Below are 25786 nucleotides of genomic sequence, written 5' to 3' on the forward strand. Positions count from 1 at the left end.
TGCTTCTCCGGGGGTTAGCTGGTTACAAGTTGAGAGCTCGCAACGCTCTTAATCTCCGTCCGACGAGGATCAGCATTCCTGCGGCGATTGGGTGCAAGATGCAACTAGCCTGTTGACTCGTTTAGCGAACAGTCCGAAGTACCTGTCGTAAACATCGCTTGGCGCTGCGACGAGGTTCTTATTATTGAGCCATTTTTTAGACGAGCAAGGATGAGGGAGGCCCCAGTCGCCCATCCTGATTGTCCGCCTATGGTGGCAGGGGAGTGCAAGTCAGAGTTGCATCTGCTTTGACATATGGGAATATCCTGTTTCCCTGCTGTTCATCATTTGACCTTGAGCCTAGGCTCTGAGTAAACAGTTTGTAACCGGACCCGTTGGTGTTCATAATACGTCACTGATATGATAGCTATCTCCCCGGTAACTCGAACCTGTCATAACATCACGCCTCCAAGCGTCAGTCTATCCGTGATTTCAGCATAGGAAGCTCCCTGACCAGTCCACTACCAACAACGTCAAGGTATGGAGACCTGGTACTCTGATATCGTGGGCGCCAGTAGCGACCCAAGTCTATAATTGCGCGACATACCGTTCCACATTTTGCTGCAAGAACATCTAGGTTCCCAGGTGCAGACCGAGCTGCCAACTCAAGTTCGTTATACCTGCCGCGGATCAGAAAAGCATAGAAGAAGCAAAGCGTTCAGGGCAGATCATTTATCTGAAGGCATCAACTCTGCAAGTTGTGAAGGGACCAAGCAGGTTTTACACATACTTGGAGTCCCATTGGGAGGTAGTTCTTCCCAACATACAAATACCAGTACTGAGGAATTGGCATGTTCTCTCATAGATGGACAAGCAAATATCGTCAAACTACTGTCAAACTCACGGGGCATCTTAGTTGCTCAACATGGCTAGTTTCAGGGCAACCCAGGCTAATGTGGAATTACGAAGTGGTAGCACCAAGCACAGGTGCATGCGTACTGAGTGCCCAATGCAGTGATCTGTTTCCAACTTTATTCAGGCAAAGCTACCTTACGATATAGTAGGAATCAATGTGGAAGCTTTAAATGTATCATAGGCTAATAGATTCTGCAGTTCTTCTAGACACGAAGCGGAATTTCAGGAGTATTCTCTTGAGTGACAACACTGGGCTTTTGTATACTTGGACAAGCCCAGAGATAAACCGGCACTTTATAAAAGGCCAGCGCCATCTCGGCGACTGGGCAAGTGGTGGCAGTAGAGAGGATGATAATGGTGAGAGGGCCTGGAGGGAGCAGACTGGTCGAGGCAGAAGTCAGTCATGAGAACTGTGGAACAAGCTCATTGCTCAATATCTCAAGAGCCAACCCTTCTACGGTTACTAATCGTTCCAGAAGGGTGTGTTACTTCCCCCAATCCTACTGGACGGCTTCTGTTTATTACCCTTCCCTATTCTTCTCTTCTCTTCTTCATCCTCATTCACCCACTGCTGGATGGCTTCTCCGTCCTCCCGCATTCATTTTTATATTAGGATTCTGACTCTGATATAGAGTTGAGATCTCTTTTGGGCGTTGGTTTGGATGAACATGAAGAGCTACTTGCTCTGAGCCTGCGCCTGCTTTACAGTCAAACTATCATTCATCAACTATTCGAGTCCTCTCATTCAGATAGCTAGGATTCGTTTACACTTATTGAGCCCAGTTGCCCACGAAAGTCGGGCGAATGAGAATAATAGCTTCATCTGAACCCGCGTCTACTATTTCAACCAGAGCACTTCTTTCTCATATTGCCTTGTCTTTTTAGACGCTCTAGTACGCCTCAAAGACCTACTCAACACTAGATTTTGAACGCGTTTGAGTCTCGTTTGATATCATGGCGAATTATCGTTTGCGCGGTGACGTTCCCAGTGCCTACGCCAAACGATACAGCGAGTCGGTTAAAAGACAGTGGGTTTCTGAATCGCTGATACCTTCACACACCACAGAACCGACGGTGTCTACTTTACCCAGGCTCGGGACGGTCCCTCTTACTGACAAGTGAGCAACCAGGCTCACTTGAAGACCTGATGTTACCGTTGCTTGAAAACAACCAAATTAAAGTGCAAGATTTGCAAAAAATTCCGGAATATCAACACGTACTCCAACAGACAGCTCGACATCTTTCGCAACGCGTTCGTCGTGCAGGGCAAGCGGGCTTTGGCTACCGGGCATGCAACCTGCCGTGGATGCACTAGTGGGCAGGTTATGAAATTGCGGTGCTGCGTTTGTGATCAAGTCAGGGGACTCGACGAATTCGCTATAAATCAGCGAAAAGAACACGAGTTCGCTGTACGCTTCCGCTAACTTCCTAGGTCTCTACTGCACTAACACACCTTGTTACAAATAGCGTTGTCTGGTTTGCGTTCAGGGACATAAATGCCGAGCCCGTCATCGATGAGAACAAGCTTTTGGCGGAGGGCGACTTGCTATCGACAACGCAGGTACAATCACGGTAAGCTCATAGGTTCACTCCTCGGCTTAGTTTAAGCACTGACTGTACGAGAACGTTGGCAGCATCTTGGCTGGGTCTACAGGTCGCCTTACTAGTTATGGCCCTTGCCATGTTCTTCGTTTGCTGACGTTACTGACAACGAGCCTTCTGGGGAGGTGTATGGATTGAGCCTGAAAGACATGAAATAAAACAGCAGCAGCGAGAAAGGGCTCGGTTCTTACAACAACAGCCAGCGCAATCTCGCTGCCTTCAACGCGAATTCAGTACTTCAGTACACAGTGGCTGGGCCTCATTCGGGGTTCAAAGATCTGAAGCCGCCGCTAGTGTGCTCCCTGACGGTAGAGGGGGGAAATTGGCGAAGGTTAAAGTAAGTCTTTGCATATGTTCTGCTGCATATAGCTGACTTTCTGGGACAGGCCTGGCGTCCCGAAGAAGTTTCGCACAACACCCCCATCAGAGCTCGAGAAGTTGCCAAAAAGGCGGACTACTTCTACGAAGATGATGATGATGATGAAGAAGAAGAAGAAGAAGAAGAAGAAGAAGAAGAAGATATTGAGGGCTTTCTTTGAGTGAATCATGTACCAGCCCATCAAGCTATATTTGCACCAGTCAACTTCAGTGCTTAGGGCTCGTTGAGGGAAAGACGCTGGTTGGTATCACGTACTCAGGAGACTAGCTATCGAATAAACCATGGTTCTTATTGTTTACGGTCTCCAGCTTGGTAGTCTTACAGAGTATACCCAGCAATCTAAATGAGGTTTCCAGGTGTCTATGTATCACTAACTCAGGAAAATGATAACCGCCTACCGCCACAAATCTCACTCTTACTATATGGTCTTAGTGGTTTCAGTCGGGCGCAGTGACGTATGACGATGGCCTTAACGGTCGCGGCTGAAAGAACAAACTGGAGACAGCTCCAATTTTCTCCTCTTCGATGCCTGACTGGAAGGGCTGATCCTGCATCTTTTCTCTCTTTCCTTTGTTCAATAAAAAATCTCTCATCAAGTTGAAAGAAAGCTTTACACCCAACGCTCATATTCTGTCGACGGCGCTGCCCCTCACTACCTGCTGCTTTGTGCGCCACTTGCCCACCACTTACGAATTCTCCCCATCACAAAACTCTTTGCTCTGTTTAGTCTATCATCATTGTCTCATTGTATTTGCTATCTCATATTTCTCCATTAAGGTCCTCGTCGGATGGTTCTGAAATAAAGCGTGAACCGACTCGTCGTGATGGCGTACGATGGCTTTCAGCCTGGTTTGCATCCTTATGGTCAGCCAGACAATCCCAATCCTATGAACACATCGGAACACCGTCCTTCTTTCGAGCCTCCATATCCGTACCAGCAGAACTCGGACTATCTCAGTATGCCTCAACCACAAGTCCCTCCCCAGCAAGCCCCTCCCCCGCAGACCGCTGCCCAGGGCTACTATCCTGAACCGCCGCGTGAGCAGAATTCCTGGCCACCTCCACCACCTCCTCAGACAGGCCGAATCAACGATGCAGTGACTTCTGCCGTCGGAAACAGTGCTCCTTCATCTTATGTATCGCCAGAGCTCATCGCGCAGATAACGGCGAATGTGATCCAACAACTTGGGGCAGCCGGTATCAACAGCCCAGTTAACCACCCGCCTCCACCACAATGGGCAGCGCCTCAAGCATATCAGGCGCCTCAGTCATATCAAGCGCCATCAGCGCCGCATACTCCGACAATCTCACACGGCACGCCTCCCCCCTCTACTTTCCAGCCGCCGCCTCCGCCTCCACCTCCACAGTCCGAACAGCCCGATGCTCCGTCTCAGCAATCCAGGTTGAGCGAAACTCCTCCTCAGGAGAAGTCGAGAAGAGAATCACCCGCTAGCCAAATGAGCGACAGCGGTCAGAAAGCTGATTCCCGCCCGAAACCACCTATGAGAACTGATACGTTTCCGACTACTCTGGAGAAGATATGGGGAAAGCTTTTTGACGACGGTAAGCCAACCGAAAGGCTTGGGCAGTTCTTGCGGGGAATCGCAATGTACTTGGTGAGTTACGATCGTAAGTCGGAATTGACTATTCTGCTAAGCTTCCTAGATCGAGCATTTTCCCCCCGGAGACACGCTCGTTGTAGTTCCTGAGAAACTGCAGAAATTCTATGCTGATACCAGTATTGCAAGCGACCCGTATCCTTGGGAAGGTAAGTAGATTTTGCGCTTGTTTGTTTCACTATTAATCTTGATTTCAGATATTTTCGATGACCGTACATCCTCGATTTCGAGACTATTTCGGGATTTCCAAATCGAACACCACCTTGTACAGGTCAGGTTGGACGAAAGACCTGACGTGCCTGCGCTCACACCCAAGGGTTTCGAGCTTTTCGTTACGTTGATGATCCAAGCACATCCGGACAAGGAATATGAACGGATGCAAAAGGCCGTGTTGAACATGCCAATCAGCAATCCAGATAACAAGAAAGAGCGGTTTCCCAAGGAAATACCAAGGCGGCTATTCCCCGAGATACCAGACCTTGTTCTGCGCGAAAAGCTTGACGAAAGCATCAAAAAACACTGTGGCGTGGAGCTGCCGCCAATTACTGAGGATGATGTTAAGAAGGTCGCCGCATTGCGTGCCAAATCGTCTACAAGCACGACTGTTGCTGTCGAAGAATCGAATCCGTCGACGACCCAGCGGGAGAAGAAGCCATACCAACCGCCAACATCAGCAGTTGTCGACGACGAGGACGAAGAACAATCTCCCCCCGCTATTGAGCGGAAACGGAAACCTTACACAGCGCAACCAGGAGGAGGAAAGGTCTACGAAGGGCCGGGCTCTCCTGTACATCGACACGCAAATTCTTTCTCCACGAACTCAAGTAACAAAGAGTCGCGGCCCTCTGCGACTCGTGTCCCTGACTCACCTCCCTACCGATCTAGAGGGACTTCGCGCACGAGAACAGGAGCATCAACTAGGTCACGAAGTCGGTCGCGCTTCCGTTCAGGCCATGAGTACAGACACTCTGAAAGCGATCTCCTGAATGGCTCTCGTAAACCTGGAGCAACATCCAGCGGGGATTACTACTATGACCTGCCATCGTCCTCATCCATCCCAAGTGATTTGCTAGACCAGTATCGCGAGCTTGACCGGAGCGCGGAAGACCATAGGCTTTACGAACAAATCCGTGAGCGCGAGAAAGAGCGCGAGAAGAGCAAGTACCATGATAGCCTCCCATCGCGGTCTAGCTGGTCAAACGACGATGATTACTATCGTGGTCTACTCGGTGGACAAGGTGGCGGGCCAGCATCGGGGTATGACTACAAAGGTTACCGGTAATTTGGCGCAGGATACTCTTGCTATGTGTACATCTATTCCATTATCACTTCTTGTGCGTTATGTCTTGTCTAGTCTGGATGTAATAGCGTTGCTTTTGCTCTGATGATTTACGAGGAATGAGTGATGCCTAAATTCTGTTTATTACTTGTTATCTGGTTGATTTGTTGTATACCATAACTGCGCGTTTTGCTCTTTGGACGCAATATACCTGTCTTCGTATATACCCAGTCTACTCAACTAGACAATAGTCTATTTCGCCTCTCAAGCTCCAACATATAATCTCTTCCTGCCTCCCTGGCAATCTTCCCTTCTCTCTCCCTAACAACCTCCTCCTGCTCCCAGAGCTTCAAAATCCTCCTCCTCTCTCTCTCTTCCCTCTCTGCCCGTTTCCGCGCCCTCCTCCTATGTCTTGCCTGTTCATCATCAATCCTACTCCCCTCCTCATCCGCCTGCATCCTCAAATTTTCAATATCTCCTTCATCCAGAGCCCACGGCACAGTCAGCACCTCCGCCAGAAATCTCATGCGCGCTTCCACGAACCGCATCTCGGTCTTTGTGTCTGGCACCGGGAAGAACCGTTCCAGCTGAACCTGGTTCGTGGAGCGGAAGGTCGACAGTGTGCCTTTTATCTGAAAGAGCTTGCCCGGCTGCAGGGGCGTTATGTCGATCGGAGTCTGGGTTGTGGACGTGAGGTGCATCTCCTTTTGAGCGCCGTCTTCGCCATGAACATCGGTGTTGTTTTTGGGTTTGGATTCGACTGTAGCTGCGACAGGTATAGGGCAGGGATCCCTCTTCAAGACCACTATGTCCACTGTCGCGCCGGTGCTGTCATCGAGCGTTAAAATGGTTCGGCGTGGGACGTCGGCGCGTGCTACGATTATGCCGACCAAGTTCACGAAGCGGATAGGGTGGTTCTGGTAAAAGAAGAGACCGCGCTCTATTCATTTTGGTAAGTCATATTAGCATAAATGCAGTGCAGACTCCTCCAAACTATCATTGCTCAAACATATCAGTAAAGCAAGAGAAACGCGGAAGGACGAACCTCCATATTCCAACCGCCTTGTCAACCGATGTACATCCGCAGCACCCATCTTTATCCAGGCAAAGTGCGTCGGCGACGCCCTGAAGCAGAATGCCGGATAGAAAGGGAGTTTTGGCTTTTGCTTCGATGCATTGTTATTGTTGTTACTCCTGTCCTTGTTCTTGTAGCTCCAGTTGCTGGTGGTGTCACTGGTTGCCATGCCATGAGATCTGCTCGTAATTGGAAAGCAGGTTCATATTTTGGTTTCGGGTTGCAAATGCACCTGCACTATGTTTCGTTGTCCTTTATGGCGTGGCGGCGATCGGCTTCATCTTAAATGCTGACTGCAGCTTGTCGCAGGATTTCTGTGACGGCGTCATGTGACCACATATGGCTACCTGATAGGGGGGAACTCCAGACTTGAGTACAAATGTGAATGGAACTTAATGGATTACATTGTTGCTCTGTATGCGATTCGAGCTACATTATGAAAAGCAGCTCTTATATGTTAGAATTGAGAAATCTGGCTCCCGGGGCTACTGTGGAAGATACTGATGTTGGTTGAATATATATACTTCGGAAAGCAATATGCTTGCTGCAATGAATTGGCTTGTTTACTATACTAACTTACACCCTAGAACTCTCCCGGGCCTACTGCGCAACCCAGTCTACCCATTACAGCCAACCTTCAAGCTCCAAGAGGCCGATTTGTCCATAATCCCAGTGTACTCAGTATCTACTCGGCCTACTTGACTGTCGGGGAACCGGCTTAACCTCGAATACGTACGCTGGAGTGGTCTGACCTCTTGTTATTTCTCGGCAGCTATAATATGACGAAGCCCTAGCATTTCCTCCCAAGGTTGATGTATCCAATACCCACTTTTGGGCTTCACTAAGTTTCATACCTCTCTCCGGATTCTTGCCGGAGCGAGTGTTCTCCGAGACTCGAAATTTATCTTATCTGATCCTGGATCTTTTCCCTTAGCGGCGTTACTAGTGTATTTTTCAAATGGTTTAGATTACGCCGATACAGGAACCAAATCAATTGCACATTCAAAGAGATGCGAATTCCCACTCTTGACTAAAAAGCTGAAAGAGGAATCGGTTGTGCACAAAGCGGACCCATCGGTACCCGCTGAGCAGTGGGATCACCTAGCCACATGATGAAATTGCAAGCAGTGCTGTGCTGATAACACCAAACCTGAGCTTGAACTTCCACCTCTACATCTGCCCCTCCAAACAAATCCAATACCCCTCATATTTCCATATCGACATGTACTCCAAATTCTGGCCTGCAGGAGGCCTTCCCGGTATCCTCCACCATTTTGTACGTTTAACCTATTTGTTTAGTTGACTTCAATGGACCTGACCGGTTGGCAGACTGAAACTCTCGTGACGTTCGAATTCACCACTTCCGCAACCCCCAAACCGCACTCCCTCCTCTTCGTCGGCGGGCTCGGCGATGGCCTCGCAACAACATCGTACATGGCTGATCTAGCCAAAGCCCTCCATTCAACAGACTGGTCCCTCTTCACACTGAACCTCACATCCTCCTACTCCGCCTGGGGCCTAGGCCACCTAGACCGAGATACGGACGAGATCGCACAGTGCCTCAACTATATCAGAGATTACAAGAGCGGGAAATTCGCCAGCACCAACAATAGCGGCTTCAAAGGGCACAGCAATAGCAAAGTTGTGCTGATGGGCCACTCAACAGGCAGCCAATGCGTCATCCACTACCTCTCCAAACCTAATCCCCATACCTCCACAAAAGCCTTCGACTCTGATCTCCAGCATATCCTCCGCACGCGCCTCGACGGCGCAATCATGCAAGCGCCCGTCTCTGACCGCGAAGCGATTCAATACGTCCTTTCCACCGGCTGGATGGGCCGCACCTCGTCCCAAGTAACAGCGATCTACAAAGAACTTGAGAAGTTGGCGCAGGACGAAGTCGCGCGCAATCCGGATCCGCAATTTGACGCTCTCCTCCCGCTTCACATGACTGGTGTAATTGGGTATCCTGGCAACGTACCCTTATCTGCGCGCCGCTTCCTGAGCCTTGTTTCTCCCGGAACACCCAATGGTTCTCCGGGGGAGGATGACCTGTTCAGCTCAGATCTGAGCGACGAATCGCTAAAGAAGACGTTTGGGATGATCCGAGAGCGTGGATTGCTGGCGTCCAAGCTGATGGTTCTGATCTCGGGAGCTGACCAGGCGATGCCGGGGTGGATTGATAAGGAGGCGTTGTTAAGGAGGTGGAGAGGGTTTATTGATGGCGAGAGGAAGGACGGGGAGGAGGAAATCTGGCATGAGGACAGTGGACTTATACCGGGGGCTTCGCATGCGTTGAGCAATGATGATCAGGCGGAGCCCAGAAGAAATCTCGTTGAGAGGGTGATGAGATATTTGAAGGGGGGGTGGAGGCTTGAAGCCTATAGACTCAGAAATTGAAAATAGACTTGCTTTTGTCTATCAGCCTCGGAGTCTATCAATGTGTATGGTCTAACTAGGTATGAAAGACAATGCCGCATCCCAAATAACTCGTAAATCGTAAAAGCGTCGTCAACATGAACATGGCCGTAAATAATAGACAACCTCTTTCTCAGAAGAACCCCTAAAGCACAACTCCCTTACTCTGTGCATCCTTGCTAAGCCGGATATCTTTTATCAGGAACATCCATATCAGCGACAACGCCATGATCCCGGTGCCTGCAATCAGCATTTTTGTCTGTGTCTCAGCATAAGCAGAAGCAATTGCAAGTCTAACTGGCGAGCCGACAGGATAGCTCAGTTGGATCTCAAGCGATTCATAGATGACCCTCCAGTCTGCCTTTGCAGACTCAGGGAGCAGCCTCTTCAAGGCGCCAGGTAGGGTGTTGGTCCAGATAGCACCGGAGATACTACTCCCCACGGCCCCACCCATAGACCCAAACACACCTAGGAATGCCAGGGCAGATGCGATGTTGTTGTGGTCGGACGCTGCGGAAACAGCAACCTGCTGACAGCTGATCATTGTACTGCCGCCGAACGCGATCAGAACTTGGCACAAGATCAAGTAACCCACGGACCAGCCGGGTTTGCGGAAGTAGATCATCAGAGTGACGCCGAGCATGTATAGCGGTACAGCCCAGAACAACAGCCATCGGAATCGGGAGGTCTTTTTGATGAGGAACCCCACAGCTAGGAGCCAAATGCCGGAAATGACGTTGAAGATGCTGCTGATGTAGCCGGCGGTTGAGATCGAGGTTCCGTAGACAACTTGCAGGTATGAGGTATAGTACTCGTTCCAGCAGTAAAAGGCGATCTGGTACGACGTCCCAAGTAGGCAGGCCCCGAGGACTGTGCGGGATGCTAGTAATTCCCAGGGGAGGAAAGGAACTGGCGCGACGAAACGCTCTGTGAGGATGAAGGTGACCAGACAGCCGATACCAGTGATAAGCATGGTGATGATATAGCTGGATTTCCACTCGTCCACAGTCGAACCGGCAATAGTGAATGGGAGGAGGAAGAGCACTAAACCTGTTGCTAAGAGGAACACTCCTAGGACTGAAAAGTGAGGTTAGGTTATACACTTGAGTATATCGTAAGGTATAGCTTACGGTCCAGCTCTATAGCGTAAAAGACAATGCTCTGCGCAATTGTTCTATCGTGGTGTTCCTTCTTGGGCAAGAGACCTTTCTGCTTCGCCTTGTACCGATTATACTGTAGTATGCCAAACATTGGCAAGGCAACAATGGGGAGGATAATAGCAAAGCTGCCATATGCCCATCGCCAATTATAAGCATAGAAGCGCTCTGACGCGGCTGAGCCTGCGAATGCAGTGATGATATAAGGCGACGAAGTAAACGCATACGCAAGGCCGCGATCGCGCAGCGACGACGTATCAGCCGTAATCACATCGATGCTAAAGATCATACCAGCAAAACCGATAGTGTAGAATACCTAGAGGTGTCAGCTTCCTTCCCGCCTTGCGCGCATGGTAACCCTACCTGCGATATGGAGTACGTCATGATATCTGTGCATGTCGCAGACAAGACCAGCCCTAGGGTCGCGAATGCTACCATAATCAAAAACCCAATTGATCGATCCCAGACATTCAGTATCTTTGCGAGAGGCATATAGGTCGCCGACGACATGACACTGGACACGATGTAGATGACAGGGATGAGGGAGTGCGATTCGAAGCCGCTGGTCACGAAGGCCGAGAGATTGCTGGTGATAGACGATTGGAATGCATTCACGAAGTATAAGAGAAACATCCTATTGCAGCGGCCATATCAGTGATTGTGTCTTAAGCGCATGAATTTCCAAGCGCATTTGGCGGGGGGAAAGACGCACAGGATATATGCCGCCACCAAGGATTTCTTCGACCAGACCATGGTGATAGCCTCAGCCTGTTTCACCCCATCCTGAGCTGCCTCCGGATCCTCTGTAGAGACATTGTGTTCTATCCTTGGACTTGGACTGTCCCCTAGTAGGGGGGTGGCTTCAGTACTTGAAGACCGGGACCTCTGCAACGCCAACATTGCGACATTGGTTGAATCCTCACAATTCTCAGGAGATCAGCGCGTATTCTGCAAGGATTCTTGAGTCTGTGGTGTTGCGACGAAGGCGACAGCAAAGAGACATCGGATAACGTCGGATAACGAGCACAAATGAATGATGGAGAGGCGTGCGGAGATGGGGAGAAAATTGAGTAGAGCATTTGATGGTTCGTATGGTATGTATACCTTACATTACATAAGTTACTAGCGTAATATAATAAATACAGGAATCCACATGCGGGTAATTTATTTTATCTGATTGTCCAACCGCCCAACCACTAACCGAGCTTCGTCCCAAGATTCCCGTCGACAGCCAGACCAGAGCGATGTCGGCAGAACATGAACTCAGCCCATCTCGGATCAGGATTCAGGAATCAGGAACCCCCCAATCCACTCGCTGGATCGGCATCGACGATAGCCATGAGGTCCATGACGCATTTACGTAAAGACACCCTCCCCTTCCCGCATGGTTATGCCACGGCTGCGGATGATTCGATGTGGCTTGGATTCAGCACCGGTAAGTTTCATCAGGAGACGGTGGGGGGATTTTCCCAGACTGCTTGGTGGACCTTCTAAAGGTGACTATACCTTAGTGTCATGTCGACGAGATCGCCGTCGTTTTCAGTAATAAATTGAGCGATTCCCTCTCAGAGCCGAGCACTTGGCGACGTCCGTGACTGGCAGCTTTAACTGTGCCAAGCTCATGCTGCAGTATTCAAGTCGGTATGAAGCTTGTTCAGAATCTGGCGGGCTTTCCTCGCCTGCTGCTGGCCGGCAACCCTTCAAAAATCGACCTTGGCATGCTCCTGGTGGCCATCCTGAGTGCGATAGCGTCCGGCGTACCCTTTCCATTGATCGGTATCCTGTTCGGTCAGCTCCTCGACGATTTCAACGCGGCGACATGTAAATCAGGCGACTCCTCTGGCGACGGCGAGCAAGGGAGCATCAACGACAAGATCCTGATTATCGTATATTTGGCAATCGCTCAGTTCGTCCTTATCTACATCCATCTTTCGTTTTGGACTCTAAATGGCGCTCGGCTGGCGCAGCGACTGCGAGAATCCTACCTGCAAAACCTCCTTCGACAGGAACCCTCGTTTTTTGACAACCTTCCTCCGGGAGAGGTAGCCTCTCGACTCAATGGCGACATCCAGACGATTCGTTCCGGCACGTCCGAGAAAGTGGGAATTTGTCTCGCGAGTTTCTCGTTCTTCGTTACGGCCTATATCGTTGCATTTATTAAGGACACCAAACTTGCAGGAATGCTTGTTTCGTTGATTCCGGCCTATTTCCTGATGTCGTTTGTCGGAAGCCACTATATCGAGAAATACTCAGGTCTGATGTCGGAATATGCCGCTACCGCCGCTTCGATAGCTTCAGAAGCGCTTTCAAACTTCACCGTTGTCCAGGCCTTTGGCGCAAACGACCGCTTGGAGGAGAAATTCTCCAAGGCGCTCAAGTCCTCGGAAAAGGAAGGGCTGAAAAAGGCTACGGCAGTTGGCATACAGTCTGGAGTTCTGTATTTCGTCGCTTATTCTGCGAACGGTTTGGCGTTCTGGGAAGGCAGCAGACAGGTTGCCCGCACAGTGAACGGCGAGCCTGGCGGTGTTACTGTCGGCGCTACGTTCACGGTCATCTTCATTCTAGTTGAAGGTCAGTAACTCTATTTGTCCGTTTTTCGAGCCAGTACTAACAGCTACAGCGACCCTGCTTCTGAGTCAAGTCGCACCATTCCTTCACCTGTTCACTGCAGGAGTTGCCTCGTACGAGAAATTGCATGCAGACATCAATCGCCAGCCGCTGATTGATGGAACTACTCCTTCAGGAAGCCGCCTCACCCAGGCTGGTGGGTTCGAGCTAAACGAAGTCTCATTTAGCTATCCCTCACGGCCTGAGGTCACCGTCCTCGACAAGGTTTCCCTCAGCATACCTCCCAACAAACATACTGCAATTGTAGGCCTTTCGGGAAGTGGAAAGTCGACAATCGCCGGCCTGGTTACAAGGCTGTATGATCCCACGGAAGGGCAAATCTTGTTCGATGGCCATGATCTTCGCGACGTCAATACTCGTGACTTGAGAAGTTTTGTCAGTTTGGTGCAGCAAGAGCCGAACCTTTTGGACCGTTCCATCCTGGAGAACATCGCACATGGTTTGGTCAATTCGAGCAATCCCAGCCATACGCCTCTGAGAGCAGCCCTTCTCAGCTCCGACATTGCGGACATCGCTAGCGAAGTTAGGGAGGGAAAAGATTTAATGGAAGCGGCTGAGAAAAGGGGCCCAGAGTTCGTTGAGATTGCCAAACTGGTCCAGAAAGCCGCGCAGCTCGCGGATGCAGAAGCTTTCATTCTTGCACTGCAACATGGATATGGCACACTTGTTGGATCCAGTGGGAGGTTGATCAGTGGTGGTCAGAAACAACGAATCTCCCTTGCGAGAGCCCTTGTCAAGGATCCAGCCGTACTTATTCTGGACGAAGCAACGGCCTCTCTGGATTCGCGAAGTGAACAACGTATTCAAAGGGCTATTTCTAACATAGCTAGCGGACGAACCATGATTACTATTGCTCATCGTCTATCCACAATTACCAATGCGGATAATATCGTCGTTATGCACAAGGGCCATATCGTGGAACAGGGGAACCATGCAACATTGATGGCAAAAGATGGGGCTTATGCTGATCTAGTCAAACTGCAAACGCTATCCACTACTGACAAGAATGAATCTACAACCAGTGTTGATACTATCAGCAAAACTGATCAGATCTCGTCGGACGGCGACCTCGAGTCGAGCAGTCTTACTGACGGTCCCAGATTTATCGAGGATGAGAAGAAGCCTGAAACAACTGAAACTCCGGTTACCGACTCAACAGAAGAGCCTGAAGAACCTGATACGCCAAACAAATCCTTATGGGCTCTCGTTAAGGGTTATGCGCCGACTCTGAGGCCGCATTTGCTTTTTCTCCTCCTTGCGCTGCTGGGCTCCAGTATTGTTGGCGGTGCATTTTCTGGTGAAGCCGTGATTTTTGGAAATACTGTTGGAAGTTTGAATCCATGCAACAGTGCGGATTACATCCGATCCAAGGGAAACTTTTTCGGACTCATGTTCTTCGTGTTGGCGATCATCGAGTTCTTTGCGAACGTTGTTAGTTGGACCGGATTTGGATGGGTGTCGGAGAAAGTAGTCTACACTGTCCGAGTTCTATCCTTCCGGTCACTGATGGAGCAAGATCTCCAGTGGCACCAATCGAAAGGTCGCTCACCACCCTTGCTCCTCTCATACATCACCAGAGATGGCAACGCTTTGGCTGGACTAAGCGGCTCTGTCGTCGGCACACTGTTTTCAATTACTGTTAATCTCATCGCAGCGATTATCTTGACGCACATCATTGCATGGAGGATTGCTCTGGTTTGCCTCGCTCTAGTTCCACTGCTGCTTGGTGCCGGTCTTATGGAACTCCATATACTCGGGAAGTTCGAGGAGCGTCACGAGAACGCTTATACCAAGTCGGTCGACATTGGTGTTGAAGCCATCACCTCCATCAAAACGATTGCATCTCTTTCCCTTGAAGATGAGACACTGAAGACCTACCAACGGTCCCTGAAGGGTCCTCGTAAGGAAACGCTTACAGTTACTCTACAGGCAAGCTTTTGGCAGGCGATGACCTACTTCCTGGGTAACCTCGTGAATGCGTTAGCCTACTGGTGGGGTTCCAAACAAATCTTGGCGGGCAATTATACCCAGACTCAGTTCTTAATTGTGGTGTTTTCCCTGCTTGTTAGTGCTTTGCTTTGGAGTCAAATGTTTGCTCTTGCGCCAGAGCTTTCGGCAGCACGAGCTGCAATGGCCAGGTTACTGGGTCTTATTGAGATAGGGTCAGATAAGATGCAAGGACACGTACCCCCTCGCTCCCTTACGGCATCGTCTTCAGGGGAGGAAGAGGCAGCTGTCGAAACTAAGCAACATGCATCAGACAGCAAAGCCTCCAGCGTCCAGCTTCGCGACGTTCACTTTGCGTACCCAGCCCGACCAGACATTAAGGTTATGAACGGGTTGACTATTGACATCAAGCCCGGAAAGTTCGCCGCCCTCGTCGGTCCCAGTGGTGCAGGCAAGTCCACAATCATTTCACTAGTTGAACGCCTTTACACGCCGCAATCTGGCTCGATCCTCGTCGACGGCGTGGACATTACCAAGCATCGGGATGTCGGCTTCCGAGACTCAATCGCTCTGGTGCCCCAGGAAAGCGTCCTCTTCGAAGGGACCATCAAATTCAACATTAGCCTCGGCGCCAAACCAGGCCACGAGGTTTCGCAGGGGGACATTGAAAAAGCTTGCAAACTAGCAAACATCCACGATACCATTGCCGCCCTTCCCGACGGCTACGACACCCTCTGCGGTCCCAACGGGAGCCAGTTTTCCGGAGGCCAGAAACAGCGCCTCTCTATCGCCAGAGCTCTTGTTCGGAAACCGAAGCTGCTTATCCTTGACGAGTCAACTAGCGCTCTTGACGCGGAGTCTGAGAAACTGCTGCAGGATGGGCTCGAAAAGGCTGCTAAGGGAATCACAGTCATTGCCATTGCGCATCGTTTGCATACAATCAAGAAGGCGGATGTCATCTTTTTGATTGAGGGAGGTCGGTGTGTTGAACATGGCACACATGAGGAGTTACTGGCCAGGTCAGAGAGCTACAGGGCTAATGTTATGCACCAGACTGTGGCTACATGATATTTTTCAGCACAAAAAGATCTTATAGAGTATATAGCATAGATTTAATTGTCATTAGCGTTTGACTGACTCTTGCCCTCCACTTTCCAATCTAAGTCACTGGGTACCAGACTATGCCTACCCACTTAAGGACGAACTGAGCTCGTACCCACGAAGGCCCTCATTTACGTACCTGCTGCAACTAAGCAAAAGAAGGGCAAGTGTCGTGGCGTTTCCTTCGATACAGTGCTTCGCTTGCTAGGAGACTTACATACTTTGCTCTATATACAACACTTCTCATACTCAACAGAACTGCCCAAATCGAAAACAACATAAGCATCTCGAGACTGATCAAAAGAAAAAGCAAGATCAATCAACCATCCAGTCTAATGAGCCCTTCAGGCTCAGCAACCAATTCCTCCACCACACCGACCAACTCAGCTAACGTGCTCTCGACAAACTCCCTATCTGATTCACGTCCCACGATTCCAAAATGCAACTTCTGATCCTTTACGAGCGAAACAACCTTGACCGGATCAGGAGAGTCACCATGCGGATTCACAATGTCGACTTCACATTCACAGCCAGCAAACGGCATAGTGTCGAAGTCCTCATGGTCTTGGTGATGAACTAGAGAGTCAAAGAACAATCCTCCAGTGGATGACGACAACCAGGATGTACAGTGCTCTGCAATGCGACGGAATCCCAAAAAGTCGTACGCGGCCGATTCCGCACTCTGGGATTGAATGAAGTGGCACAGAGAGGTTGGCGTCCATGACTCGCGAGCACCGAAGGGAACACGAATAGGCGTGAACTGGTACGTTGGCCCCACTATCTCCTCTGGGTTGTCCAAGAGAATGTTCTCAGCGTCGAGGATTCGGCCGGAGGTTATGCCGCCGAAGGTTACGTCCTTTTGCTTAATAGTGCGGGAGAGAAGGACGGCCCAAGCTGCTGTGAGGAGAGTTGCTGTTGTGTATCCAAGAGATTCGAACGGCTGTGCTGTGGTGTTTGCTGGGCTGGAGAGGAAGATACCTTTTTCGGCTTTGTCAGTTGATTTGCCCTGAAGAACGGAGAGTGTGGAATCTTGGAGTAGGTTTCGCCAGTAGGCAATTGCCTTCGATTCGGCGGACTTGTTACCCATAATCTGGGAAACATAGGAAGGGAAGGGCTGGATTGTAGATAGGGAAATTGGGCGCCCAGAGTAAAGGGTTTCGAGGTCGCGGAGAAGACGCGGGAGGGAAACACCGTCGTATTGGGCATGGGAGAGGCGGAGGACCAGGGCGTGAGACCCAGCGGCGCCTTGGATGTGGAAAAAGCTGAGGAAGGGGGCGCCCAAATTAAGAGGTGTCTCAATGTCAGCTGCGCAGAGGTTTGTGATGTATCGTTTGAGATCTTTCTTTTCTGTTTGATGCCTGGTGATAGGCGCTTCGAGGGTTTGCAGGATAACCTGGAGGAAAGAGGACTCTTGTTCGATGAAAATGGTGCGTAAGATATCGTGAGTTCTGACCAAGTCATTGCAAGCGCGGAGCAATCTCTCACTATCTATTCCGCTGTCAAAGATGAGCATGGTATACTGTATTGAAGTGCGCGGTGCGTCGACTGTTCCTTTGATATCGAGAGCCTGCGAATCTGTGACGGGGCAAATATCCTGAATAGCCCAAGTCGGATCTAACATTTTCGGACGAACATTCCCAGACAAGAAGCGCTCCAGGTCTTGGATGGCAGGCAGAGTCGAGAAAGGCATGTATGTCTGCGCTTGCATCTTCTTCGACTTTGGCCCTTGGCCCACCTTCAACCGCTTAGCAGCATCGCCAAGGCGCATATGCTGGAAAACGTCCGCGACTGTTAAAGTATGTCCCTGTTCACGAAGGCTTGAAACAAGCTTCATTGCCAGAACGGAGTCACCTCCTAGGCGGAAGAAGTTATCATCAATGTCGATGCGCTCGCCCTCGATTTTCAAAATGGCGGACCACGCAGCCCGTAGAATACTTTCGTTAGCTGTTAGGTCGGTTTTCTGGTTGAGATTCTTCCAGGCGGACTCAAAGCCTACACGGAGCTGGGAAATTATTTGGCGGGGAATGGCTGAAGAGAGCTCGTTGAGGAGGCCGTGGTCGATCTGGCCTGTCTTTGTACTTGTGGGGATCTTGTTAATAACAACGTAGGTTGACGGGACCATGTATGCGGGCAAATTGTCGCGGATGAATTTGTCGAGCTTCTTTAAAGCTAAGGCTAGGTTGACGGAGATGGCGGCACTAATGACCGGCGAATTCTGCGAGGTAGACGCACTGGGGGTTATGACATGCTGCTTTGAAAGGAGGTTGACGCTGGCTTCCTCGGAAGGCTGCTCTACAAGAACAACAAGCTCAGGTTCCTCAGATGGTGCCTGGGATACGGCAGCAGCGGCGAGAATCGTCGGCGGGAGATGTTTCTTGAGATGGGCCTCAAGATCCGCGATATCAACTGCGTGTCCCTGAACCCCTACAACATTCTCTTTCCGACCAACAAAGATCAGACTGCCATCCTCTCTTAATTGCACCATGTCGCCTGTCGACTGCACTCTTCCCGTGCGGCCAGGATAAGTAGAGCTTCCAGATACCAACCAGGCAGGGGATTCAACAGTCTCGGCTGCGAGCACAGCACCTTCTATCCAGAGCTCGCCCACACAGCCAATGGGAGACAGTCGAGAAGGGTTTCGCGGGTCACATACCCACGGTACGGCGATGCGGGGGTACGGTGATCCTGGCTTGACCGCTGCATCTGCGCGGAGCTTGCCGGTTGCCTCGTCCACAGATAGCGGAGGCAATTGGTTCCATTTCCATATGTGGTTCAACTCCGCCTCGGGCACGCAGGAGATATCGCCGACTCTCCTGGAGGAATTCTTCAGCAACTCCAAGCACGCAGTCTCAACCTGCGCAAGGATACGTTCCATCTGCCTGACTTCGACCAAAGAGACATCAAAGCTTGCGCAAATCCTGAAGCCACCCTTCTGGATTCCACAGCCCAGCATGACCGGGTATGGGTTGAAATGTAGTGCTTCGCGGACGACATCGCCCACTTCGAACCCTAGCTCACCACCCACGTACTCGGGGTCTGGTTGGATGACCAAGCCAGTACCAGTTTCGCAGGCATGCTGAGCATCTTGGCTGACTTTTCTAATGTTCTGCATACCCATGTGCTGGTAAGGTGTGCGGGACAACATGGCCTTTTGGACACTCTGGAGATAAGCCTCGACAGAGCTTGTTCGGTGGACATGTACGCGAACAGGTACGGTTGCGATTAGCGGACCGATAATACCCTCAACACCAGGTAAAGAAATATCACGACCCATAAGCGTTTCACCAAATACGACATCGTCACTCCCAGTGTACTGTGATGCCACTAGTGCCCAAGCGCCCCGGATCAGCGTCGCAATAGTGAAAGTTGAGCCAGCACCGATCTCTAGATTGATGTGGCGTTCAACCATGCCGTTGGGTGTAGGAAGGAAGTCTCGAGACGGCAGACGAGGAAATTGGGGACCAACAGCACCCCTCAGCTCGCGTCTCCAGAATTCTTCCATTGCCGTTTCGTCCGTGTCACGCACGTACTTGACAAACTCCCTCATTTGGGATTGGATCTCAATAGGTTGCTTCTGTAGAGCCTTGCTGACTTGCTGGAGGACTATCGGCTCTGACCATCCGTCATAGACTACGTGATGGATTGTCCAGACCATGTACTGCTTGCCGTGTGATTCGATAATGGCGTACCGGGCCAGGTTTTGGCCAAGTTCCATTTTCTCGGCTTTGTCGTTTTCGAGGTATTGCTCCAGATCGGTTGCATGCCCCCAGGAGATTTTCTCCTTAAGCACAACTTGTTGAAGACCGCGCTCGGAAATCTGAGCTACACGAGTACGCAAGATAGGGTTAGCTGCGACAACGTCTTCCCAGGCCTTCTTCCACGAGTCGATGTCAATATGCGATGGAATCGTTGCAACTCGCTGGGCAACGTACGCCACAACTGCTTTGAGTGAGAAGGTGAACAAGGATTCTTGCGTTGGTGTACAGGGATAGATATCCTCGATCGCTTCCGGCTCCGTTCCACACGCTTGCGCCGCCTCGAGAATAGCGCTCTCGGGACTCTGGGCTATCAACGAGAATGGCCGCGTTTCTGTCCGTGTTTGCGAATCACACACCTTGACAACAGCTGCCATCTCTGATAGCACAGGAGTGTTGAAAGTGTTGCCGACGGTGAGCTCAAGGCCGTGAGTTCGAGAGATAGTCACGAGCTTCATCGCCATTACCGAGTCACCACCCAGCGCAAAGAAGTTGTCTTCTAGCCGAATGGACTCCGGTTCGCGTTTCAGGGTCTCGGCCCATGCCTGGCGCAGACGTTGCTCAAGCTCACTTAGCTCCCCGCTGCGGTTGTAGCTGCTCGAGTGTTGGTCCAACTGGCTTAAGTCAATCTTGGCTCCAAGCTCTCGTAATCGCTTCCGGTCGGTTTTCCCTGAGATCAAGACTGGCATATAGTTGACCGGAATGTAAGCAGTTGGGACCATGTATCGCGGCAAGACGGTCGCCACGTCCTTGTCGGCCTCGGATATGGTTTGGCGTAACTCCTCGGAGAGCTCAATAGATTGCAGTTCGACACTGTCCTGTTTTTTCGTGGACTGAACCGATACAAATGCAACCAGGGTCGGTTGGCCGTGAGAAACAATGACTTCGGCGATGATGCTGAGTTCTGAAGGGAGCCTGGCTCTGAGTTGACTCTCAATCTCACCGAGCTCAACACGCTGCCCACGTAGTTTTACCTGAGTGTCCTTTCGCCCAACAAATACAATGCCCCCGGAGCCGTCGGGGTCATATTTCCCAAGGTCTCCAGTCTTGTAGAGACGCCCCCGGCGGCCACTGTAGCCTTTGTGGCCTGCAACAAGCCATGATGGATCCTCGATGAATGCGGCCGCGGTCTTCTCAGGATCGTTAAGGTAGCCCTGCCCGACGATTGGCCCTTCAACAAGCAGTTCACCTACAGCACCGACTGGCACCAGCAGTTCATGGTCGTTAGGGTCCGTAATCCACATAGCTGCTCCATTGCCCTTGCCAATGGAAATATAATCCCTGCCAGTTGCAGCGTTGCCGTTCACTGTACATCCAATCGTGCACTCGCAAGGTCCGTATCCGATGATAATTCTTGCGAGTTTACCCCAGACCGTGCAGTCTCTTGCCGAAACAGCCTCGCCTCCAAGACCAAGACCCTCAAGTGACGAGATTACGTCTGTATCTAAAATACGTGCGACCGAGGGGGTAAGACCCGCATAGTTAACTCGCATGTTGCGGATCACACCGTTAATGTCATTCATCCGGTCCTCGTCAGAGGGGATGCAGAGACACCCGCCGTTTCCAAGGGTGAGAAGCATGCTGTCGATACTGACGTCGAAAGCGTAGGACGCGAAATCAAGGACCCTCGAGTTCTCCGTGTAACCGACCTCTCTAGCTCGAGGGATAGCGCTGCTTGTATACGTTTCGTGAGAGAGTTTGACTCCTAAGGAGGGTCAACGATGGACACACGGATGGGGTTGAAGCGTCTACCATGAGTACACACCTTTAGGAGTCCCCGTACTACCGGATGTAAAGATCATATACATCAGGGCGGATGAAGGCACTGGTGCCAATTCCGGAATACTCTGCAGCTTAGAAGCGTCGGCAAATGTCTCTTCCCCAACAACAAAAGGGTTGCTATCCGGCATAATCATCGTAGCCAGATCGTGCTGCTTGCTGGATGACAACATCATCTTTGCGCCCACCTGCTGCGCGATATTTTGAAGCCGCGCAAGCGGAAGGGTCGGGTCCATAAGCACAAACGTTGCTCCTGATTTCATGATCCCAAGAACCGCGACAATTGTCCACCTCGACTTCTCAAAACATGCAGGGAGGACATCATGAACCCTCACGCCCAAGTCTTTCAACGAGGCCGCCACGAAAGAGGAATACAGGTCAACTTGGCCATATGTCAAACTGCCGTCCCAGGAGCAGATCGCCTCTTTTTCGGGGAACCTGCGAGCTTGCTCTGATACCATTTCGTGCATGCAGAACTTGTACGATGGAGGTAGAACGTGGTTCCAGCTCCAGATACTGTCTAGATCGAAGTCCGTCGGTCGCAGATAAAAGTCCTGAATCAGCGCACTTGGCGTCGCAATGCATAGTTTAACCACATCGACGAATGTGTTAATATATCGGGATACTGTGTACGGTAGCATATTCTCGGTATGCCATGTTGGGCGGATCTCAAGGCGCCCATTCTCGAAGCCGAGTTTCAGATGAAGCACACCCTTTCTTGTCAGCAGGACTCGTTAAGTACCGAAATACGCAACTCACCTCATCTTTCGCCTCAGCCGTCTGCGACAGAGACTCGTTACTCAAAATGAGAGAAGTCGAGCCAGATGTGTCTGCCACGGCAGTCGCAACAGTCGCAATATAGTCAGAAACCGCACCGGCGGCCTCTTCAACACTGCTCTGGAGTCCAATCTTCAATTCCTCCATCGCCAGCCGTTTTGGACTATCCCCGCCTCCATACGCCCACTCATAGCTGACTTGGCTGCTTTCCCTCGTCCGCAAGAGCGCGATAAACCAAGACACGAGTATGATGTCTTCCTTCAATCCGGTCGCAGATGTGTTATCAGCTCCCAGGTCAGCAATCTCGAAGGACTTGGGGCTGTCTCCAGTCGGTTGGCCTTGGCCAAGGAAGTCCTCGACCTGTATGGACCCCATTTTGTCGGAGCCCAGCGAGGATTCTGGTCAGTCCCGTTAATTCGTAGAACTTCGCATAAGACGGATGGGCGAGATTGGTTTGAGACTGTTATATAGCGAGCTATCAAGTGATGGCATTGGGATGGATTCAGGCCATCAATCGAACTGGATTATTGCCCGAGATCGGGTCGTGCAGGACTCAAGTGGGATGATGTGGGCAACCCCCCACTGAGTGTGAGTCTACGAAACTAGAGACCATCCATGTCTGAATATATCGCGTAATTGTTGCAGTATAGCGGGATCCTGTATTGAAAATACGTCGCTTTCAATGCGGTACAGCGGGTAATACAAGCCTGTACTCGCTCATCAATCAGAATATCCCGCATCTTGATATCGCGATACTGTATCTAAAGTAAGGTATCATTTATGGTATCTACAAATTGCTCGCCCTCCATCTTGGCTGCCGCTTTTCCACAAACGCCTTGACCCCCTCATGAAAGTTCTCCCCTGCAATCAGTTTGGGATACCACTCATCGACCAGGGCGGACTCGCCTCTTCCACACTGGCCATCTCCCACCCGTAATGCAAGCCTTCCAATGTAACCCGCAGGCTGTCCGGACTGTTTCTTGCAATAGCTTTCGCTGTTTCCACCGCACTGGCTAGCAGCTGATCGTGCTCCACCACCCGGTTCACCAACCCCCAGCGCTCCAGCTGCGATGCAGGGAACGGCAGCCCACTGAGCGCTATTTCGGCGGCGCGCTGCTTGCCTATCAATCGAACCAGCCGAGGCAGAGCGCCTGCCACCGCGGCGATCCCTCTCTGCACCTCGGGCAGCCCGAAGCTCGCCTTCTCGCTCGCGATCACAATGTCACAATTGACGGCCATCTCGAAGCCGCCGCCTAGACAGTATCCGTTTACGGCGGCAATGATGGGCTTCACGCTTCGGCGTCGGGGAAGGCCTGCGAGACCGGGGGCGGTCATTTTATTGACGGTGCCGCGGGCATTGAGTTCGTTCCATTCTAGTGAAGTGGTGCGTTTAGATACTGCATGGAATCTGATGCTGGGGGGGAAATACCTTTAAGATCGGCTCCAGAGCAGAAGGATTCACCTGTACCAGTGATGATTGCGGCTCGTAATGTAGGCTCTGCATCGAACCATTCCCATAGCCGTATGATGTCTGCGCTTATAGCAAGCGGTATAGAATTACGCTTCTCGGGCCTGTTGAGTGTGAGAAGCAGGATCTCTGGGGTAGGAAACGAGACCAGACATCCTTGGACTGTTGGGTGTTGCATGTTGACTGCGCTCTGAAGGTAGGTATGGATTCCTAGAAGTCTTCAGAGAGCAGCTGCAGCATATTAAAGTACTGTAGTCCCACGTGTGTCCGGCCATCGGCCGTTTCGCTGGTCCAGGCGCTTCTTCCACATTTCTCCACTCTATGCTCCCCGTCTCCCCATATATGCGCGCCAGCCCATTCTTTTCTCCTCATCTCTCCAATCCCCTCAGAATTCAATAAAATGGCTGCCAAACAACAATATCCTTGGGTGAAACTCCCTCACCCTTATCTTACAACCTACAGAATCCACATCGTCTCCGATTCCAGTCCACGAGTGCTTCAACTCCGACTCCATGACTCCCAGGTTCCTGGAGAGCCGCTGGCGGAGCCTCTACACAACGATGCATTGACCTACACAGACATTGCCTTCGACGAATCCGCCAAAGATATTCCAGACAACGATAACAGCCCTTGGGCACGCAGCCAGCGAGCCCCAGGAACCACATTCCAATGGACCGGCACCGAACCACCTTCTTTCGCACAAATCTGGAACGTAATCCACGCCATCTTCCTAACACATCCGCAACGAGAGGTTCTCCGTCTCGATCTGAAGGGCGCTGGCAATGAGATCGTCCGCGAGGAATGCATCCGCACTGGACTGGCTGTCCCCTATCCGTCTCCACGAGTCCCCTTCGGCAACGAGAGCGAGCCTTCCGGCATCGACACCCTGATCCTGCTGCGCTCTTCTTTCTGGCAGGGCGCTGGCTCGCCACTCGGCCCGCGGCCTATCTGGATGGTCGACCAGGGGACGCACGGCCTGGCTCGCAAATCTCTCAGTCAATACCCCGTCATGCCAAAGAACTACGAGTTTTCGATGAAATTTCCCCGCGAACGCATCTATGCGCGCCACCCGGTTCGCCCTGCAAAGCCTACCCCGGGCTCACTCGTCTACAGTCGCTACATCCCGCACCTGGACAAACACTTCTCACTCATGGTCGTGGACTGGCAGAACGAAGAGCACCTGAAGCGGTTCAACCGATGGCAGAACGACCCCCGCGTCGCGAAAGGTTGGAACGAGACGGGCACGCTGGACGAACACCGCGAGTACCTGCGTCGTCTCCACGAAGACAAGCATGTCCTGTGTCTGTTCGGACGCTTTGACGATTTTCCATTCGCCTACTACGAAATTTACTGGGCAAAGGTGCGTAATCCCTAACCGTCTGGACCTCCCGTATCCCTGAACTCATCTGACCCTCTCCAAAAACAGGAAGACCACTACGGTGCCCACTACGATGCCGGCGACTACGATCGCGGGCGACATTCCCTTGTCGGTGAAGAAAGCATCCGTGGCGCTGAGCGCGTCAATGCCTGGTGGTCCAGCTGTATCCACTACTGCTTCCTCGACGAGCCGAGAACCCAGTGCGTTGTCGGCGAACCCAAGGCGACCGGCGGCACTGTCCTCTCCTACGAGAATGCCCAGGGCCTTACGATCCAAAGCTACGTGGACTTGGGCCACAAGCGCTCTGTCCACGTCTTCTGCAGTCGCGAGAAGTGGTTCCAGCTCTGTCCGCTCTTCTGGGATGGGCGCGAGAGGCCGCTGGAGAGCTCGGATCGCGCGGCGTGGAATGCGAAGCTGTAGACTAGCTGTACGAAGTAATGTACCTCGGTTGATGACCTAAAATAGTGAGATTGAATTTTTTGGGGTTCGCAGCAATTCCACCCGATTGCTTCCGACGCCGTACCATAGCT

The 25786-nt window shown here is 51.3% G+C and overlaps 9 protein-coding genes across 9 annotated transcripts, besides 2 other annotated features; 5 read left to right on the plus strand and 4 right to left on the minus strand.

Moving 5' to 3' along the window:
* Positions 1–23171: part of a sequence feature (contig 1.107 303..444822(-1)) that runs on past the window's edge.
* Positions 1849–3035, plus strand: ANIA_06242 (uncharacterized protein; the record flags this gene model as incomplete). Its single annotated transcript, XM_658754.1, has 4 exons — positions 1849–2012; positions 2362–2466; positions 2731–2833; positions 2883–3035. The coding sequence occupies 4 exons, from the start codon at positions 1849–1851 to the stop codon at positions 3033–3035; spliced, it is 525 nt and encodes a 174-aa protein (XP_663846.1).
* ANIA_06241 (uncharacterized protein) lies at positions 3409–5776 on the plus strand (the record flags this gene model as incomplete). Its single annotated transcript, XM_658753.2, has 3 exons — positions 3409–4491; positions 4541–4643; positions 4692–5776. Exons 1-3 carry the CDS (start codon positions 3700–3702, stop codon positions 5774–5776), a joined length of 1980 nt encoding a protein of 659 aa, XP_663845.1. The 5' UTR covers positions 3409–3699.
* ANIA_06240 (OB-fold domain-containing protein) lies at positions 6010–7115 on the minus strand (the record flags this gene model as incomplete). The annotated part of the gene is made up of 2 exons (XM_658752.2): positions 6819–7115; positions 6010–6713 (listed from the first exon to the last, which is right to left on the minus strand). The coding sequence occupies exons 1-2, from the start codon at positions 7015–7017 to the stop codon at positions 6010–6012; spliced, it is 903 nt and encodes a 300-aa protein (XP_663844.1). The 5' UTR covers positions 7018–7115.
* sidJ (putative siderophore biosynthesis lipase/esterase) lies at positions 8071–9248 on the plus strand (the record flags this gene model as incomplete). Its single annotated transcript, XM_658751.1, has 2 exons — positions 8071–8124; positions 8178–9248. 2 exons carry the CDS (start codon positions 8071–8073, stop codon positions 9246–9248), a joined length of 1125 nt encoding a protein of 374 aa, XP_663843.1.
* Positions 9412–11323, minus strand: mirD (putative MFS siderophore iron transporter; the record flags this gene model as incomplete). Its single annotated transcript, XM_658750.1, has 4 exons — positions 9412–10343; positions 10397–10739; positions 10787–11057; positions 11136–11323. 4 exons carry the CDS (start codon positions 11321–11323, stop codon positions 9412–9414), a joined length of 1734 nt encoding a protein of 577 aa, XP_663842.1.
* Positions 11681–16066, plus strand: ANIA_06237 (ABC transporter ATP-binding protein; the record flags this gene model as incomplete). The annotated part of the gene is made up of 3 exons (XM_658749.1): positions 11681–11858; positions 12062–12994; positions 13044–16066. The coding sequence occupies 3 exons, from the start codon at positions 11681–11683 to the stop codon at positions 16064–16066; spliced, it is 4134 nt and encodes a 1377-aa protein (XP_663841.1).
* On the minus strand, positions 16419–22785 carry sidD (nonribosomal peptide synthase SidD; the record flags this gene model as incomplete). The annotated part of the gene is made up of 3 exons (XM_658748.1): positions 16419–21559; positions 21620–22346; positions 22393–22785. The coding sequence occupies 3 exons, from the start codon at positions 22783–22785 to the stop codon at positions 16419–16421; spliced, it is 6261 nt and encodes a 2086-aa protein (XP_663840.1).
* Positions 23172–25786: part of a sequence feature (contig 1.106 681..67855(-1)) that runs on past the window's edge.
* sidH lies at positions 23278–24091 on the minus strand (the record flags this gene model as incomplete). The annotated part of the gene is made up of 2 exons (XM_658747.2): positions 23840–24091; positions 23278–23783 (listed from the first exon to the last, which is right to left on the minus strand). Exons 1-2 carry the CDS (start codon positions 24054–24056, stop codon positions 23278–23280), a joined length of 723 nt encoding a protein of 240 aa, XP_663839.1. The 5' UTR covers positions 24057–24091.
* ANIA_06234 (protein sidF) lies at positions 24279–25676 on the plus strand (the record flags this gene model as incomplete). The annotated part of the gene is made up of 2 exons (XM_658746.1): positions 24279–25238; positions 25305–25676. The coding sequence occupies 2 exons, from the start codon at positions 24279–24281 to the stop codon at positions 25674–25676; spliced, it is 1332 nt and encodes a 443-aa protein (XP_663838.1).

Source organism: Aspergillus nidulans, chromosome I, assembly GCF_000011425.1.
Source record: "Aspergillus nidulans FGSC A4 chromosome I".
NCBI lineage: Eukaryota > Fungi > Ascomycota > Eurotiomycetes > Eurotiales > Aspergillaceae > Aspergillus > Aspergillus nidulans.